General features: G+C 33.1%; 2 protein-coding genes across 2 annotated transcripts in view; one reads left to right on the top strand and one right to left on the bottom strand.

Moving 5' to 3' along the window:
* The window catches only part of LOC132189233 (putative LRR receptor-like serine/threonine-protein kinase At1g56140), a 43423-nt gene extending 33389 nt beyond the window's left edge, over positions 1-10034 (bottom strand). The window contains exon 1 of the mRNA XM_088510816.1: positions 9838-10034. Coding sequence (XP_088366942.1) covers positions 9838-10034 — 197 coding nt within the window. The remainder of the gene's footprint in view (positions 1-9837) is intronic.
* Positions 2429-4750, top strand: LOC132179845 (uncharacterized). The gene is made up of 3 exons (XM_088510417.1): positions 2429-2438; positions 3718-4518; positions 4626-4750. Exons 1-3 carry the CDS (start codon positions 2429-2431, stop codon positions 4658-4660), a joined length of 846 nt encoding a protein of 281 aa, XP_088366543.1. The 3' UTR covers positions 4661-4750.
* Positions 10035-17552: the final 7518 nt, after the last annotated feature.

Raw genomic sequence — 17552 nt, 5'->3', positions numbered from 1 at the left:
CTACGACCCAATCGGCGTGCACACGCCTTGACGCCTTGTGTCTTTGATTTGATTTATGGATTTCCAATTTTCGCTATTTTTTAAGCACAACTTTATGAGATTTCTGGGTTTTTTTTGGTTTGATCAGTTGAAAGTTGAAACAAATCTCTAATTCGGTCTAAAATCTCTGGTTTGATCGGTCTGGGTTTATGGGTTTCTTTAATTAGTTTGAATGCATTTGCTGCTTGTTTGGTGGTGAGAGAGAGAGAGAGAGAGAGAGGTGAGAGAGAGACGTGGACATGAGAGGAGTGAGCAGAGAGAATATTTTTTCTAATTTAATAAGGAAACATATCGCTACTGTAGCATCTAATGGTTTAAAGAAGCATATAGGGAATTTACTGTAGAACTTTTTTGTGATTTTTAAACATATTCTCTACACATAGGGAGAACTCTTATAAAGAGTCTGCTAAGAATGTTCTTAAAGTTCATTTCAACCGGAGATTATGTTGGTCTTACTTTGCCTATGGGATGTCATTTAGGGCAATAAATTAATAAAGTCGTATGCGGACATGCTTGAAGTGGACACGACTCAAATTAGATTAACTCGATTTGGGCTCAATTTATTAACTAATCAAACGGAATTTGAACAAAAACTTAGTCTTATTTAATAAACAACCCAAACTCGTATAAGCTTCCATCGACTTGTATAGACTAGTATAACTTATTTTTATTATTTTTAATTTTGTAATGAAAACGTGTGTAATTATTAAAAAATATAAAAATAAATTTTCTTTCTAATTTAATAAATATAACTTGAAATATAATGCATCCACCCCTCACATAGGAGATTTAAAAAACAAAAAATAATAATAATCTTTTGGTTTTTTTATATATAGTTTTATTTTTGTTCAATGATATAAATGATTAATCAAATTAGCTATTAGATATTGTCACGTCAACTTTATTTAATATTTATAAAATATTTGTGTGATATATAATATCAATCTAATTGTAAGCGAGGAATGATGAGTATGACATGTTAATTTAAATGGTTAATTACATTTTTAGTATATAGGTATTTAGGCAATTTTTTTTTTTCACCTAAGTTTTAATTCGTCTCACATATGGTACTTGACTTATGGGTAAATATCAATTTAGTACATCTATCATCATTCCGTAACTAACGGACTGCCATAGGTGGTTTTGGCCACCCCTGCGGCTAGTCTGCTTATGATTTGACCACCCCAATAGCCTTTAGGGGTAAATCGGCCACCCCTAAGGGCTTTAGGGGTAGTTTCGGCTACTCTTTTTTAGCCATAGGAGGTGGCCGAAACCACCCCAAAGCGGCCATTGGGAGTGGCCGAACCACCCTCAAGGGCCTTAGGAGTGGTTCAACCACCTCCAGATTAGCCGCAGCAATCCGTTAGTTTGGTTAACAGAATTGTGACATGAGTACTAAATTGGTATTTACTAATGATTTATGTACCATCTATAATCGAGTTGAAACCTATGTATAAAAACATGAAAACATAAGTATTAAAAAGGTAATTAACCATAATTAAATATGTGATATAAGTAACAAGGTTAACGTTGCAGCAATTTCGCTAGCGATTTGGACAAAAAAACAAATGTGATGGTGATTATTTTTTGAGAGTATCGAGGTAGCCATTTTTAATCAGTTTTTTTTTTTTTTTTTTTAAATAGAGGAGTAAGAACAAATACAAACAAATATCATAGATATAAATACACATAAAATTACAAAATCCAAAATATAAAAATAAAAGACCGAAAAGAAAATCAAATCTTGACAGCCGCAGCTTCGAAGTAACATAAAAGAGATTAGGAGGATGAGGAGTGTATTAAGTTTTTGGTGGTGGAAAGGACGGAAGAGCAGAAGTTCTCCCCCATGTCAAAGAAAAAAAAAAAGAAGCAGAAGTTCTCCCCATCACCTCCCTGAATGATATCTGAGGGGGGTAGTTCCGCCGAGAGAAGAGCTTTTCGTAAAGCTGGTTTGTGAATATTAGTTATCTTCATTACTTCTAGCAAATTTTTAATCAGGTTACTATTAGAATTAATCTTATATCAGGAGACTTAAGTTGGCCCACATGTCACATATATTATATGTATATAGTATCTTATTTAAATATAAATTTTATTAAACTAAAAACTTTGGGTAATTAATGTACAGTTAACTACTAAAGGTGAAAAGGTGTTTTATTTTTCACCAAGTGTTGTCTCCCTTGATGGAAGGAAGCAACGTAAGATAAATGGATAGGGGTCTTGGCCTATATAAAAGACAAGCTTGTGATATCCATCGATCACAACTTTTAACGTGAAAAACAAATAGGCCAAAAATCCTTATCTATCACTCTCCAACAAAAGTGAGGGTTCTGGGATTGTGAATTCTACAAACGTTCAACGAGTATTCAATTCAAGTGCTTAAACAACAATGGCCAGAGGTTAGTATTTCTTTTATGTTTATATAATTTTCTCCCAAATTTCTTACATTAGTGGTATTTCTTTTATGTTTATATAATTTTCTCCCAAATTTCTTACATTAGTGGTATCAGAGCCTACTTCTGTGCCATGTTGTTTAGTATCAATTTGTTGAATTTTAGTAGAATGATTGAATGTTTGTATTAGGAATATGGTTGTTGTGAGATTTTTGTTTTGGGTTTCAAGTTTCATAATGGGTATGGTTTCATGGTTTGGCCGATCTTTAAAATTTAATGTTTATGATGCTTTAGTGGTTTTAGAAGATTAATCTTGTTGTTTTTTATTGTGCAAAATACTCTATTTTTACAATTTTGGAATCATTAAAAAACAAAGATTAAGATTTTCGGCCATTCCATTTTTCTTTAAAACAATGATTTCTTTTCATTGTTTTTGAATACCCATATGTTTCCAAACCCATAAATTAGTAGTCTTGATGATTCCGAACCAAAACCATGTTATAAAATCGGGTTTCAGTGCGAAAATTTGATGAAAAATGAGAAAACCCGTTTTTAGACCCGTTTAGGGTAAGACCCGACCCAGATCCGTTTTTCAGACCCGGCTGAAGGTAGGGGATGAAGTTCCCTACCCGAATGCAGCCCACTCGCGTACTTGGCGCGTCCAGTACACGCGCCACTTAAAAAAAAAAAAAAAAAAATTCCCTCAACTAATTGGGATTTGCCAGCAGTGGGATTCGAACCCCACAGTACTCTGTTTGGCATAGCCAACTTTACCATCGAGGCATGTGTTGTTTTGGTTTGATATACATTTACTTATTTATATATACAATGTTATGCCATTATGAAATTACAGATTTAATGATGGAAAGTGCCTTTTATTGTGCATTAAGAATAGCCACAGCATCTTAAAACACAATGATGTGAAATTTTTATAATGGCATTTCATATTGCAATTAAGTTGTCATAGTAATTACTTTGCCCTACAGGGAAGTGATCATGTTATATGACTTAATTAGAATAAGACAGTAAAAAAAAAAAAAAAAAAAAAAAAAAAAAGTTATTAGAAAAATTGGATACCTAATACCCACAGGTGCAGGATCTATTTTTCCTTAAGCATTTACAAAATTTACTAGTCTTATTATGAAGATATACAAACAAATCTTATGCATAATGCGATCTTTACCCACAGGGAGATTTTGATTTGTTTATGAATTTGACATTGGTTGATTCATACTATAGTTTGTGTTTATTTCAAAGCGTTAATGCCTATTCTTGGTTATTGCAGCTACTGTTTCATCTGTTTTAAATAATGAATCTTCTCATATTCCATTTTTAAATGGAGATAATTTTTCGGACTGGAAAGACAAAATTCTCTTGACATTAGGGTGCACAGACCTAGACTTTGCATTACGTGTGGATGAACCACCCGTGCCCACTGAAACAAGTTCGTTAGTAGAAAAAACTACATATGAAAAGTGGGAGCGGTCAAACCGATTAAGTCTAATGCTCATTAAGTCACATATTAGTAAGAGCATTAGAGGTTCAATTCCTCCATGTGATAAGGTAAAGGACTACTTAAAGGCCATTGAAGAACAATTTGTTAGTTCTGATAAGGCATTAGCTAGCACTCTAATGAACAAGTTGTCAATTATGAAACATGACAAATCTAGGAGTGTGCGTGAGCACATAATGGAGATGAGGGACATTGCTGCACAACTTAAGTCCTTAGAAATTGAGATTTCAGAGTCATTCCTTGTCCATTTCATACTCAATTCTCTCCCTGTTGGATATGGACCATTTAAGATTTCTTACAACACACATAAGGAAAAGTGGTCCATTAATGAACTTCTAACAATGTGTGTACAAGAAGAGGAGAGGTTGAAACATGAAAATTTGGAGAGTGCACATTTTGTGACTCAAAAAAAGGGCAAAGGGAAAAAGGGCAAAGGTGCTGAAATTAAATGGAAGAAGGATGGGCAAGCATCATTCAAGCCTTATGGAAATAAAGATGCATGTTTCTTCTGTAAGAAAAAGGGGCACAAAAAGAAGGATTGCCTAAAATACAAAAAATGGCTCGAGAAAAAAGGTAATCTCTATTCTCTAGTGTGTTATGAATCTAACTTCATAGATACTCATCATAATACATGGTGGATTGATTCGGGTACTACAATTCACGTTGTCAATATCATGCAGGGATTTCTCAGCCTAAGGAAACCGATGGGAAGTGAACAAGGCATCTATTCAGGAAATGGGATGCGTTCGCATGTCGAGGCTGTAGGAACCTTTAGACTTGTTTTAGAAAATGGATATATTTTAGACCTTGCAAACACCTTTTATGTTCCTTCATTTTCAAAAAATTTAATTTCTATATCTAAACTAGTACAGTTGGGGTTTGAATTTAATTTTATTGGGTCCAATGTCTATTTGTTTAAAAACTCTACAGATGTTGGCTCAGGAATCTTAGTCAATGGTTTATATAAATTAAATTTAGATCCTATTTATGAACAAAGTCTCTTAACTATGCATGATATTGGCAGTAAACGCAACATTATTGATGAGTCATCCTCTATGTTATGGCATAGGAGATTGGGACATATCTCCATAGAGAGAATCAAAAGACTAATAAATGATGGAGTCCTTAAGGCTCTAGATTTTTCAGATTTTGGTACTTGTGTGGATTGCATAAAAGGAAAGCAAACCAACAAGACCAGTAAAGGTGCCAAGAGGAGTGAAGAAATACTTGGAATCATACACACGGACATCTGTGGACCATTTAGTACCCCATGTTTGAACGGTCAGAGATATTTTATCTCATTTATTGATGACTATTCACGGTTTATGTATCTTTACCTCCTTTTTAATAAGTCTGAAGCACTAGATGCTTTCAAAACATATAAAAGGGAAGTAGAGAGACAATTAGAAAAGAAAATTAAGATTGTAAGATCTGATAGGGGTGGAGAATATTATGGTAGATACACAGAGTCAGGGCAAAGACCGGGTCCATTTGCCAATTTTCTCAAAGAAGAAGGGATTATTGCTCAATATACAATGCCAGGTTCACCTTACCAAAATGGTGTTGCTGAAAGGCGAAACCGCACCCTTATGGATATGGTAAGAAGTATGCTTAGCAATAGTGATCTTCCTTTATTTTTGTGGAGTGAGGCCTTAAAAACTTCTGTATATATCTTAAATAGAGTTCCATCTAAGGTTGTTCCCAAAACACCATTTGAGTTATGGAAAGGATGGAAACCTAGTTTAAGACATTTTCATATATGGGGTTGCCTAGTCGAGGTTAGGGTCTACAATCCACAATTAAAGAAATTGGATCCGAGAACAGTCAGTGGATATTTCATTGGCTATGCAGAAAATTCTAAGGGTTATAAATTTTACTGTCCCTCACATACGCCTAGAATTGTTGAAGCTAGAAATGCAAAATTTATTGAGGCTCTTGACATCAGTGGGAGTAATGTTTCTCAAAAGATAGAGTGGGAGGAAACACGGAATTCAGATACAACATTCGTGAATCAAAATAAGTTGACTGTTTTTCAGGAAAATCAACCAGATATCCTTGAAGAACAATCAATTCAAGAACTACCACCACCTCAGGAGGAACATGTCAATGTGGAGTCTGCAAATCAATATCTACATAATGTGGATGAGACTGTAGAATTAAGAAGATCCTCAAGAGTAAGGAGGCCAAGCATTTCTGGTGATTATTATGTATACCTATTAGAATCTGACTTTGATGTTGGACCTAAGGATGACCCTATTTCATTTTCACATGCCATGAGTGATGAAAACTCAAACTTTTGGTATAATGCCATGATAGAAGAAATAGAATCTATGGCTAAAAATCAAGTTTGGGAAATTGTTGAGTTACCTAAAGGAGTTAAAGCCATTGGTTGTAAATGGGTTTATAAAACCAAGAAAGACTCAAATGGTAACATCGATCGATATAAGGCTAGACTTGTAGCTAAGGGATTCACACAAAGAGAAGGTATTGATTACCATGATACTTTCTCTCCAGTTTCTAAAAAGGATTCCTTTAGAATAATCATGGCATTAGTAGCTCATTTTGATTTAGAGCTACATCAAATGGATGTGAAAACGGCTTTCCTTAATGGGAGTCTTGAAGAAGAGGTGTACATGAAACAACCTGAAGGGTTTTGTTCTGATAAAGATGATCAATTAGTCTGCAGGTTAAAGAAATCTATATATGGACTAAAACAAGCATCCCGTCAATGGTATTTAAAATTTCACAATGTTATTACTTCATTTGGATTTACGGAGAACATTGTGGATAATTGCATATACCAAAAATTTAGTGGGAGTAAATTTATTTTCTTAGTCCTATATGTTGATGATATCTTACTTGCAACTAATGATTTGGGTCTATTGCATGACACTAAACAATTTCTTTCCCAAAACTTTGAAATGAAGGATTTAGGTGAAGCCTCTTATGTCTTAGGCATTGAGATTCATAGAGACAGGTCTCAAAAGATGTTAGGTCTGTCTCATAAAGCCTATATTGAAAGAGTTTTGGAAAAATTCAGAATGCATGAATGTACACCCAATATGGCACCCATATTGAAGGGTGATACATTCAATTTAAGTCAATGTCCGAAAAATGTTTTGGAAAAGAAAGAAATGGAAAGCATTCCTTATGCATCTGCTGTTGGCAGTTTAATGTATGCACAGGTTTGTTTAAGACCTGACATTGCATATGCAGTAGGAATGTTAGGAAGATATCAAAGTAATCCTGGAATGGAACACTGGAAGGCTGCTAAAAAAGTTATGAGATATTTACAAGGAACCAAGAATCATATGCTGACTTATAAGAATGTAGATTATCTAGAAGTGGTTGGATATTCAGACTCAGACTTTGCGGGTTGTAAAGACTCTAGAAAGTCCACTTCGGGATATGTCTTTATGTTGGCAGGAGGTGCTATTTCATGGAAGAGCACTAAACAGACGATAATTGCATCATCTACTATGGAGGCAGAGTTCATAGCATGCTTTGAAGCGACTTCACAGGCAAAATGGTTAAGAAATTTTATCACAGGGCTTCGAGTTGTAGATTCAATATCCAAGCCGTTACGAATTTACTGTGATAATTTGGCAGCAGTTTTCTTTTCAAAGAACAACAAAAGTGGGAGCAGAACCAAACATATTGACATAAAGTATCTTGCTGTCAGAGAGAGAATTAAGGAACAAGAAGTCTCTATAGAGCATACAAGTACAACTTCTATGATTGCAGATCCCATGACAAAAGGGCTCTCAATAAAGACATTTTCGAAACATGTAGAGAGCATGGGATTAGTGAGCTCATTTTATGCTTGATTAAATTCTTGTTATTTAGAGTACTCGTTCATTGTCAAAACAATGTTTATTTTGTGTACATAAAGTATTTGCTCCAATACAGTTAGACCCAGAATAACTTATTGGAAGTTATTCATAAAGAATTATACCATATACAGATTTTATTTTGAAAGATTCATACATTGTAATACATGGAAGGAAATGTTGATATAATAACATAACCGCCATGATTCGTGTATTGTATCTCTCTTTAAAGCGAAAACTAAAGCTTTAGTAGTTTTCAATTTGGCCATATACAGTTTTAGTTACCCAAACGATTTTAAAATGTGTCATGTGAGCCAAGTGGGAGAATATTAGAATTAATCTTATATCAGGAGACTTAAGTTGGCCCACATGTCACATATATTATATGTATATAGTATCTTATTTAAATATAAATTTTATTAAACTAAAAACTTTGGGTAATTAATGTACAGTTAACTACTAAAGGTGAAAAGGTGTTTTATTTTTCACCAAGTGTTGTCTCCCTTGATGGAAGGAAGCAACGTAAGATAAATGGATAGGGGTCTTGGCCTATATAAAAGACAAGCTTGTGATATCCATCGATCACAACTTTTAACGTGAAAAACAAATAGGCCAAAAATCCTTATCTATCACTCTCCAACAAAAGTGAGGGTTCTGGGATTGTGAATTCTACAAACGTTCAACGAGTATTCAATTCAAGTGCTTAAACAACAATGGCCAGAGGTTAGTATTTCTTTTATGTTTATATAATTTTCTCCCAAATTTCTTACAGTTACAACCTAAGCAGAAATTTTAAATTTTATTTTCTAAATACTGTAATGCAAACCGTGGAGTGTACAACATATATAACTGAGCTGTATATCTTGGAATGGACAAGCTAATGACGTGTTTGAAGTGATTTATTTTTATATATTTGAAGGATAATTTTACTTACCCCATGAAGTTATGAGCCTTTTGTAAACACTCTTCAAAGTTTAAAGTTTCTCACTTTGGTGTATTCAACTTTAATTTGCTTATACTTTTCCTCTTTCGTTAAAATATTGCAGTTAAATCAAACCGTCAAATAAGTAAAAGACCTTTATACTATTAATTTTTTTTTTTTAAAAAAAAATTATGAATTTTCCATTATTTATAAATAAAAAAATTATAATAATAATAATAAAATAAAAAAGTGGGGGTCACCTTGGTGACCCACCGGCGGGTCACCAGACTCACCACCCGTCGTCTTCTTTTTAAAAATAATAAAATAAAAAATAATAATAATATGATCCATGGGTCACAATATATGATCTAGGGGTAAACCTATGCGTTAAGAGTTTTTTTAAAAAATAAAAAATAAGGGTATTTTAGCAATTTAACACCGGTCCATTAGGATTTCACTAACGGAAGGAGGAAAGTGGAAGCAAATTAAAGTTTGATACATCAAAGTGAAAGATTTTAAACTTTTGAAGGTGTTTGAAAAATACGCATAACTTCATTGGTAAGTGAAATTACCCCATATTTTAAATAGTTAATATAAAAATTACTTAAAACATTTTACATCAATCGATGTGACATAAAGATGATGAATGAATGTAAACAATAGCTTAATTCAATAAACTTACTACACCAATTAAGATGGGACGAAGATTTCTTCTAAATGGTTGCTACAAACACCATAAAAAAAATATTTGATATCTATCTCTTATTAATCATACTATTACATATTTTTTATCTATTAATTTGAGAATGTAATAATTCTGTACCTTTTATTAAGTTTTCTTACAATTACTAATCGAAAATCTCAAACCAAGTAATACTATTTTTAAACTTATTAATCAACTCATTGAATAACAGGAATTAGTCATACAAGTTCTTTGAATTATAAATTTTAGAAAAAGCAAAATAACAAAGAAATAAATAAATAAATTTCTAGGAAAATTTAACCGCATACTTTTAGTAACTAGAAAATTCAAGAAAAAAAAAAGATCAAAATAAATAACCTCTATTGTCTATGCTCAGGAATCAGAAAAAAAAAAAAAAAAATGTAACCTATTGTTGTGAGAGAGAAAGAGAGACGTACAATTTATTTATGTGACACACTGTAGCATTATCATAACTACAGTCGCACTTGATTGCTGGGTTGTTCATGGTGTCTTCAAATTCCGTGCCGTTGATGGCAGATCCGCTACATGGCTCTCCACTTATGTTCCATAAAGCTACCGCCGGAGCATTCCATTGTTGGAGTATTGAGTTCAAAGCAGTAACTGCTCCCACCATTCAAAGAAAAAATAAATAAATAAATAACCATTTTTTCTTCAAAGTCATACAAATAATTTCTATGTGATAAAAACATTAGAACAAATCTTATAGTGCTCCAAATACCTTAGAATCAAAGTGTATATATATAAGCTTGTTTATAATTTTAATATTTATTTCTAACGTTGGAGTTACCTACCATTTTGACCTAAAAATACATTATAAATTTTATAAAGCGTTAAAAAGGAATTTTTACCGAACAGAGCCACTATTACACGGAGAAGATTCCCTTTTGATGTAATAAAGGAGTCCCATGTCAATGCGCTTGGATTAGGATCCTTATCCCATGTGATGGGTGTGGGGACGAACTTAATCCGGGTGGGTCCAACATTAATAAGGGACGAAGTCTAACTTTAATTGAGATCAAATTAATTATATATATACAAGTATTTAATTATAAATAAATAAATATATTGACTATATAATATGTATATTCAAAAGAATGAGGAGGGGCCGTCGATCATTAATAGGTGTCAATAATTAGAGGAACGGGAGCCAAATAAAGGTCGATCTTGACAAGTATTATTTTGTGAGAAATATTATTTTGCATTTTCCCATCATTTTTTCAGTATTTTCAATTGTGTTGGCATGTTCAATTCACCCTTAATTAAGAAGGACCAATTTGAAATGAAAAGAAGGGTTTTTTTTTTTAAAATTTTTTTTTATTGAAGACAAGTATATTACTAAAAATTTGAAAATACAAAACACTTTTTTATAAAATCAGTCTTCTCTCCTTATTGTAAGAATATTTTGACAAAATAAGTTTGTAGGAGTAAAGCTAACTTGTTATTTTAAAGATTAAATAATATTTTTTTTTTAAAATAGAGTGGCTATGTGGCCATCCAAGTGGAGGAGGGATGGTTGCTGAGCCACCCTTACATTTTTTTCTCTTTTTATTCTTAATTTTTAATTTTTTTTTTTATAAGTAGGACTTTACATCTTTTAAAGTTTATAAAAATAGGCAATTAGATTAAAAAAAAAAAAAAAAGGAAAAAAGTTTATCAAAATAAAAATCTTTATTCTATATAACCTTTTTTTAAAAAATATATATATACTCCACCAAAAATATACTTCTCTAAATTATTTTAATCTTTATGTTGCAGTTGACACTTTATCGGTAAAAAGAAGCAATTGTAGATTTAAACTAAGAGATGACCGTATCTAAATTAATAGAAATCAATCATAAATTCAAAGTATGGTGAAATTTGATTTTTTTTTTTTTTTTTAGATGAATAAAAAAAACTACAATAGCATAACAAAATAGAAAGAAAAAGTTATAGAAACTAAATTAAAGATCAACAAAATAACACTATCCATGAAACAGTCCATTCGATCTACAGCCTCAAAATTGAAGGAGGATGCGGGAAAACTGCCTAATGAGCTAACTATAGCGGCCCGGCCCATGTGAGACTTTGTGAGTATCATGGATGGGCACTCGAAAGAATTTTACCTTTATACCGCTGCAGAAAGAGCTGTTAATGATAAAAGATATATTTATAGATAGATAATGAGTCCATAACTTGGACTGTGAGACAAGTCACAACAAAGTCAATGTATTGTGAGGTCTAGATCTGAATCCTGAGTCTACTTTGCAACAAGAAGCTCAATTGGAAGTGAGCTAGAGGAGCACAGGGTAAAGATCCGGAGAAACAAAAAAGGATGGTGATGTGTGCAGCCTACGTGCAGTACCGTGCTGGCGTGTGACATACATGCGCTATACCAAATGATGTTGGTGGAAGGAGAGCCAGGTGCTGAATATGATGGAGGAGGAGCACGTGACTTATGTGGGTGGAGAATTTGTGATAGATCCAAAATCTAAATCTCAAACAAAATAGAATCAAAATTAGAAGAGAGAAGGGAAAGAAAAAACAAAAAAAGACCTGCATCCTATTTCAAATGGAATGGAGCATCTATTTAGTTAGTTATTTTTAGGGGATAATTTAGTCATTTTACATTTTTTAAACAAAAATACGGATCCTTCTAAAAAAAAAAAAAAAAAGGGCAGGAACAAGTTTTATAAGAACGAGGATGGTGTGTAGAGCTCTCCTTAATTGGCTGAGAACGAAAAGGTTTTAGCTGGGAAGTGTTTTTTCATTGAGCTAGCCGAGAGAGAACTGTTTTGAAATTTGATTGATTAAACTTGATCTCTTAGTTTTATGATAAAATATCTCGTAATTCTTTAATACTAAAAGATGACCCACCCTTCTTAAATGACAAAAATATGAACAGAATCAAACAATAAAATTATCTCACAATTTTTTTTTGAAAAAAACCCAAACCTGTAACCTTTTTTTTTTTTTTTTTTTAAAAAAAAAGCAACAACAACAACAACAGTAGATTTAGCAGCAGTAAGGAAAAGAAAAGAAAAGAGAGTTCATAGTTCATACTGCTAATGATTAAAGGAGAGATGGATCGACCAGTACGTACCCTTACTAGTTCTGCTTGTATTATCACTTCAATTAATTATGCATGCACGTACACAGAGAGAGAGAGAGAGAGAGAGAGAGAGAGAAAACCTTCAGATGGGTCTGTAGTAGCATTTTGAGCTTTGGAAACCTGAAACGATAAGAAGAAGAAGCAACAGAGGCAGAGAAAGCAACATTGAGCGAAAATGGAATATTGCTTCAATCTCAAATTCATCTTCTTTCCCTTAACAGTAGACAGTTGGATTCGGTGAATACTGCTATATAGGTCCACGAGTCAATTACCTAGAATCAAGTCTAGACCGTGTTTTCAGATTTTTTTTTTTTCCAGTTAAATTTGATTGGTGAGTAGGCAACATCAGCTCCATATAATATCTTTCTTCTTGACAAACCCACTATAGTTGACAAAGAACTTAGAAGCCATCGTTAATCGACTTATCTTCCTATAAATTGAAAATTCGCCCCATCCATCTAGAATTTTCAGCAATATATATATTCTCCTTCGCTTCAATGTACGGACTCCATGTATAGTCTCTCTCTTTCGACAACATAGGTTGAACGTTACCCACGTTAATAATCGAATTTGTTTTGTTTGTTTTTATTTTTTTTATTCTCGTTCCAGACCTTTACGCAAAAAACAAAAGAAGGAAAATTATATCTAATACTATTCGTTTTATTCCCTAATTCGATTGTGACCGTTACTTTGATTTTGCGACTTCAAGATCAAATTTTTGGATAAATTCCAATTCAAGACTTTCATCCATTTTTTCGTCAAATTAAAAATACACATACACACCTAAGGTGAAAAGAAAAAAGCAAATGCTTAAGTAGTACTCCCGTAGCTGGGTACTGGGTAGGCAGCCGTGGCTGGGTATACATATTTTTTTTCTTTCTTCAATTTCTTCGCCTTAGGGGCATAATTATAATGTCTTTTATTATTATTATTATTATTTGAATTAAAAAAATGGAGAGAGGCCTTGGAACTGGAATTGGTCCAAAACTTGGATCTTAAATTAAAAAAATTTGAATATTTAGATATTAAAATCTAATCGAGAAAAGGCACATGAGTGTTAGATATAAGTTCTTCAAAAAAAAAAAAAAAAACAGGTAAGAGTGCAAGCCAAGCTTTTTCATGATTTTGGAATTTCATGACCATGGGATGGTTCGGTTGCTCCCTAGAGCCAAATCATTTTTTTTTTTAAGCCTATGGAGTGGCTGGACCATCCTCAAAGACTAAGGGATGGCTTCGGTCGGCCGCCCCAGGCTCTCAAGGGGGTGGTGGTAGCACCCCATTTCTTTTTTTAATTTTTGATTATTATAATTTAGATTTATTTTTAAAATAAAATATTAATCAACTGTCCGGATCAAGAATTCGAGAATCTCAAATCCCCCAAAAATCCCAATTCAAAAAATATCTAGGATTCTAGAGGCCGGATTTCTGGGAATTGCTAAAGTCTCTTCAGTAGGTGGAAAAATTAATTACTTGATAAGATGTCATATTGATAAGAGGGAGGTAAGGTGGCCGCATAATGGCGCATATGGAGAAAATAGTGCGTTTTGTAGACTTGTAGTCTAGGCAACCTGCAACCTGCAACCTGCAAGCTTCAATCACCTTCTCTCTTTTTTTAGTTATTCTTCAGGTAAAGAAACTATATTATGCTTAATATGTGGGAAAATGCCTTTATTATAGTTAATCTGCAAAAAGTATGTTGTGCGTCTCCATGTAGCCTAACAATAAAATTAATTACTTTATTATAGCTAAATTCTCATTACCATTTTTTTTTTTTTTTAAATAACATTAACCATTTTAGGTTGCATTTTTGTTTTCATTTTGTTACTAAACATCAGTAATAGTAAAACAAAAAAAAAAAACTTAAAAGAAACATAGTTACCAAACAGCTAAACAATTTTTTAGTGGTAGAACTTTCTAATAAAATTCTACAGACAAAAGTTATATTTTCCAAGTAATTTTAAACAGGTTCATAGTTTAGTAGGTCCCTAGAATTTTCATTGTCTACTAACAAAAGAGTAGTTTTATCTATAAACATATATCAACACTGACCAACAAATCAATCAGTTGCTTCTAGTGCTATTTCCTACAATTTCTCTTGCGGGTTGAGTTTTTGAAGCGCAATAAATTTAGGTGGGAAAAAAAAATTTAATGTATAAGCATCCAATAAATGACGGGTCATATAAACTTTGTAAAAGATAAATATTTTATCTTACGAAGACATATATTATGTTATAAAGTATTTTTATTTTAAATTGTATGCATCATCTTTTTTTATATATATTATAAAAATATGATAAATACAAAATTTAAATATAATTTTATTATTTTAATATTGCCCCTACTAAGGTCAATTCCTAGATCTGCAGTCCTTCAATGTTATATGGCTTTTGATCATACATGACATGATCAAAAGCTGCGGCAAAGATACGGAGTACACCTAGCCCAATCAAAGAAATTCAAAAAGAATCTCTTCTTGCTTCTTTCTGCTGATGGCTTTGTTTTATTTCTCTTGAGCATCTCCCACATCACATGCACATCCTCATATTCACAAGCCCTCACATCATGTCGCAGCCTCAATTGCCCCTGTTCATTTTCCACACATTAGCACTGATATAAGGGTGATACAAAGCTTGAGTGTTACAACAAGAACAACAGCGATATTTGATAGCAAAATAACTTGTTTTGCAATTCATTACTAACAGATCTTTGCTGTTTAATAACCAACTGAACAATGTCAATTAATTTCTTAAATGTGCTACCAAAGAAGAAGAAAGTTTGAAACTATTTCATCGAAATGGATCAATTTAGGGAATACAATCCACTGATTTAGAATTGGTCAAACAGCTGCACAAGCAACATTTATTTTTAACTGTTATACTATATTGTCAATCTTAATTAGCTAGATATTGTTCTGTAAAGTTATATTATGTGCAGCACCAACATGAACCAGAACAAGTTTTTGGTTTAAATTATGTGCCCAATAGGAAACAATATTGCCATATGGAATGCCTTAAAAGCACTCTACCTTGACTATGTTTCCCAATTGACACACTGCCATCACAAGTGTTCTTTCCTGCACACCCTAGTGCCTAACTAAAACAGAGCTAGAAGGCAATGCTTTCCTTCGCTTGTAAAATTAAAAACCAAATTGTCAATCTCTTGTAAAATCCAAGTGAGTGAGAACAACCATAATCGCTTGTAAAATCCAAATTGTCAACCTCCTCATCGCCATCCCACACCCGAACCAGGGGATCGGGGGACAGTCCTAGGTTACACTTAAGATACCATATTTGCGAACTATGATGAATGATCAAGTACAGTTCACGACAATGCTTAAACAAATTGCTGACCCAGTGAATTGGAGGAATAATATGTGGGCCTAAATTGAAACTATTTGAAGCACCAACTATTGGGTCTAAAAAGGTAGGAGAATTCTAAAGAACTTAACCATGAGAAACAGTTGAAGGAAGAGGAGCCAACCAATCGTAGTCCCCACTACACCCCTGGCATGTCTTTTAAAAAATCTAAATAACGTGGCATCATCTGCACCGTTAGATAGAACAACTTTAAATCCTGACATTAAATTTATATTTTATTTGAAAGTAGAGGATCCTATTATTCCCTGTCCTCCCTCTAAATCACCCCTTAAGAGCTTAAGCCGATTAGAGCATTCCCAATGGAAGAGCCATATTTTTATGTAAAATAGCTCTTTAAAACTCACTTTTATCTAATTTAGCTAAGCCATTTTTAAGTATCTCCACATCCGATTAGCTATATTTCTAAAAAGAAAGTGGGAAAAGATTTGGGGAAAAGCAGGAGAGAGAAACACTAAAAAATAAAATGGCTCCCTTAAAAAGTGCTGCTACATTTAACTTTTTTTTTAGCTCTTCTAATCAAATATCTATTTTACATATATTTTTGGCTTATCCAATGTGGGAGGTTTTTTGAACATTTGAAGAGCTATTCTAGATAAAAGTAACATTTGGCTCTTCCATTGGGAATGCTCTAAGGAGTAATCTCTTAACCCTTCGAATGAGAAGTGTCCACCCTTATAACCGATCGCAGTACCTTTTCATGAAACAAAAAGACCCCAAAATTGAGCTCAATACGCAGTTAATTAATGTGCATGCCATTATATCAGTTCAAGAATCCATGTTAGAGAGGAATAACAACACAATAGTCATATCATTCCTATCATGAATTTCAAAAAAGGAACTCGCTAGAAAACTTTCAAAGATAAAATAAAAGGACTGCAAGTTTAGAGTTTTTACTTGGGAAGTCAAGTCTGCAGCTGTATAAATAAGAGAAGATGAGATGCATTTCGTGACAAGCAAAAGCAGCCTTTGTATAAGAAGAATGGGATGAAGACGAAGACGAAGGCGATGATGACGTGTTGGGACCTCTGGTTTTGCTGAGTAGAGTAGGAAATCGAGCATAGGCTCGCCACTGTTGCTGTTTTGAGACGCATTGAGCTTCGGCCGTGAAAATTTCGACATGGGCGATGAACAATCTTGTCTCGTTCACTCGGAGGCGGCTCCGCTTACTGAAGCTCCTCAAAAAATTGCTGCCCATTTCTGCACGGAATAGGATCCCAGGGGCCTAAACGTTGCAACTGAACTTTTACGTGGCTAAATAGTTCCTTGGATTTTTAATTTTATCAATTGTATGTGAAAAAAAAATAATAATAAATAATGATGCAGCAATTAGATTATTAAGAATAATAACTGCTTCAAAAAAAGATATAAAAATCTAATTTCCATCGTATACTTACATCACGGAATAGGATTATCTTCAGTTCAAATGAAGTGGATAACATTCAGTTAGTTATATTGAAGGGGTATTTTTGTCTTTTCACATTTTGATATGAAATAAAAATAACCATCTAATATAACTAACTAGAGATTATCAAGTTCAAATGAACCGGAGATGATCATAATTCCTTACATCACAGTGTACACGGAGGTGATTTAAATCGAGTAATGTTACACATTATTTTTTATTTTTAAAGTCACCATTAGCACATACAAGTATGGAAAAATAAGT

This window comes from Corylus avellana, chromosome 9 (assembly GCF_965113065.1).
Source record: "Corylus avellana chromosome 9, dhCorAvel1.hap1.2, whole genome shotgun sequence".
NCBI lineage: Eukaryota > Viridiplantae > Streptophyta > Magnoliopsida > Fagales > Betulaceae > Corylus > Corylus avellana.
The sequence above is the reverse complement of the archived record's forward strand: the minus strand, read 5'-3'. Positions and strand labels throughout refer to the sequence as shown.

Excerpts from the sequence above, each read along its gene's own strand:
- LOC132179845 (XM_088510417.1), top strand. Across the intron at positions 4,519-4,625 it reads AAAATGGCTCGAGAAAAAAG|GGATTTCTCAGCCTAAGGAA; the intron begins GTAATCTCTATT and ends AATATCATGCAG.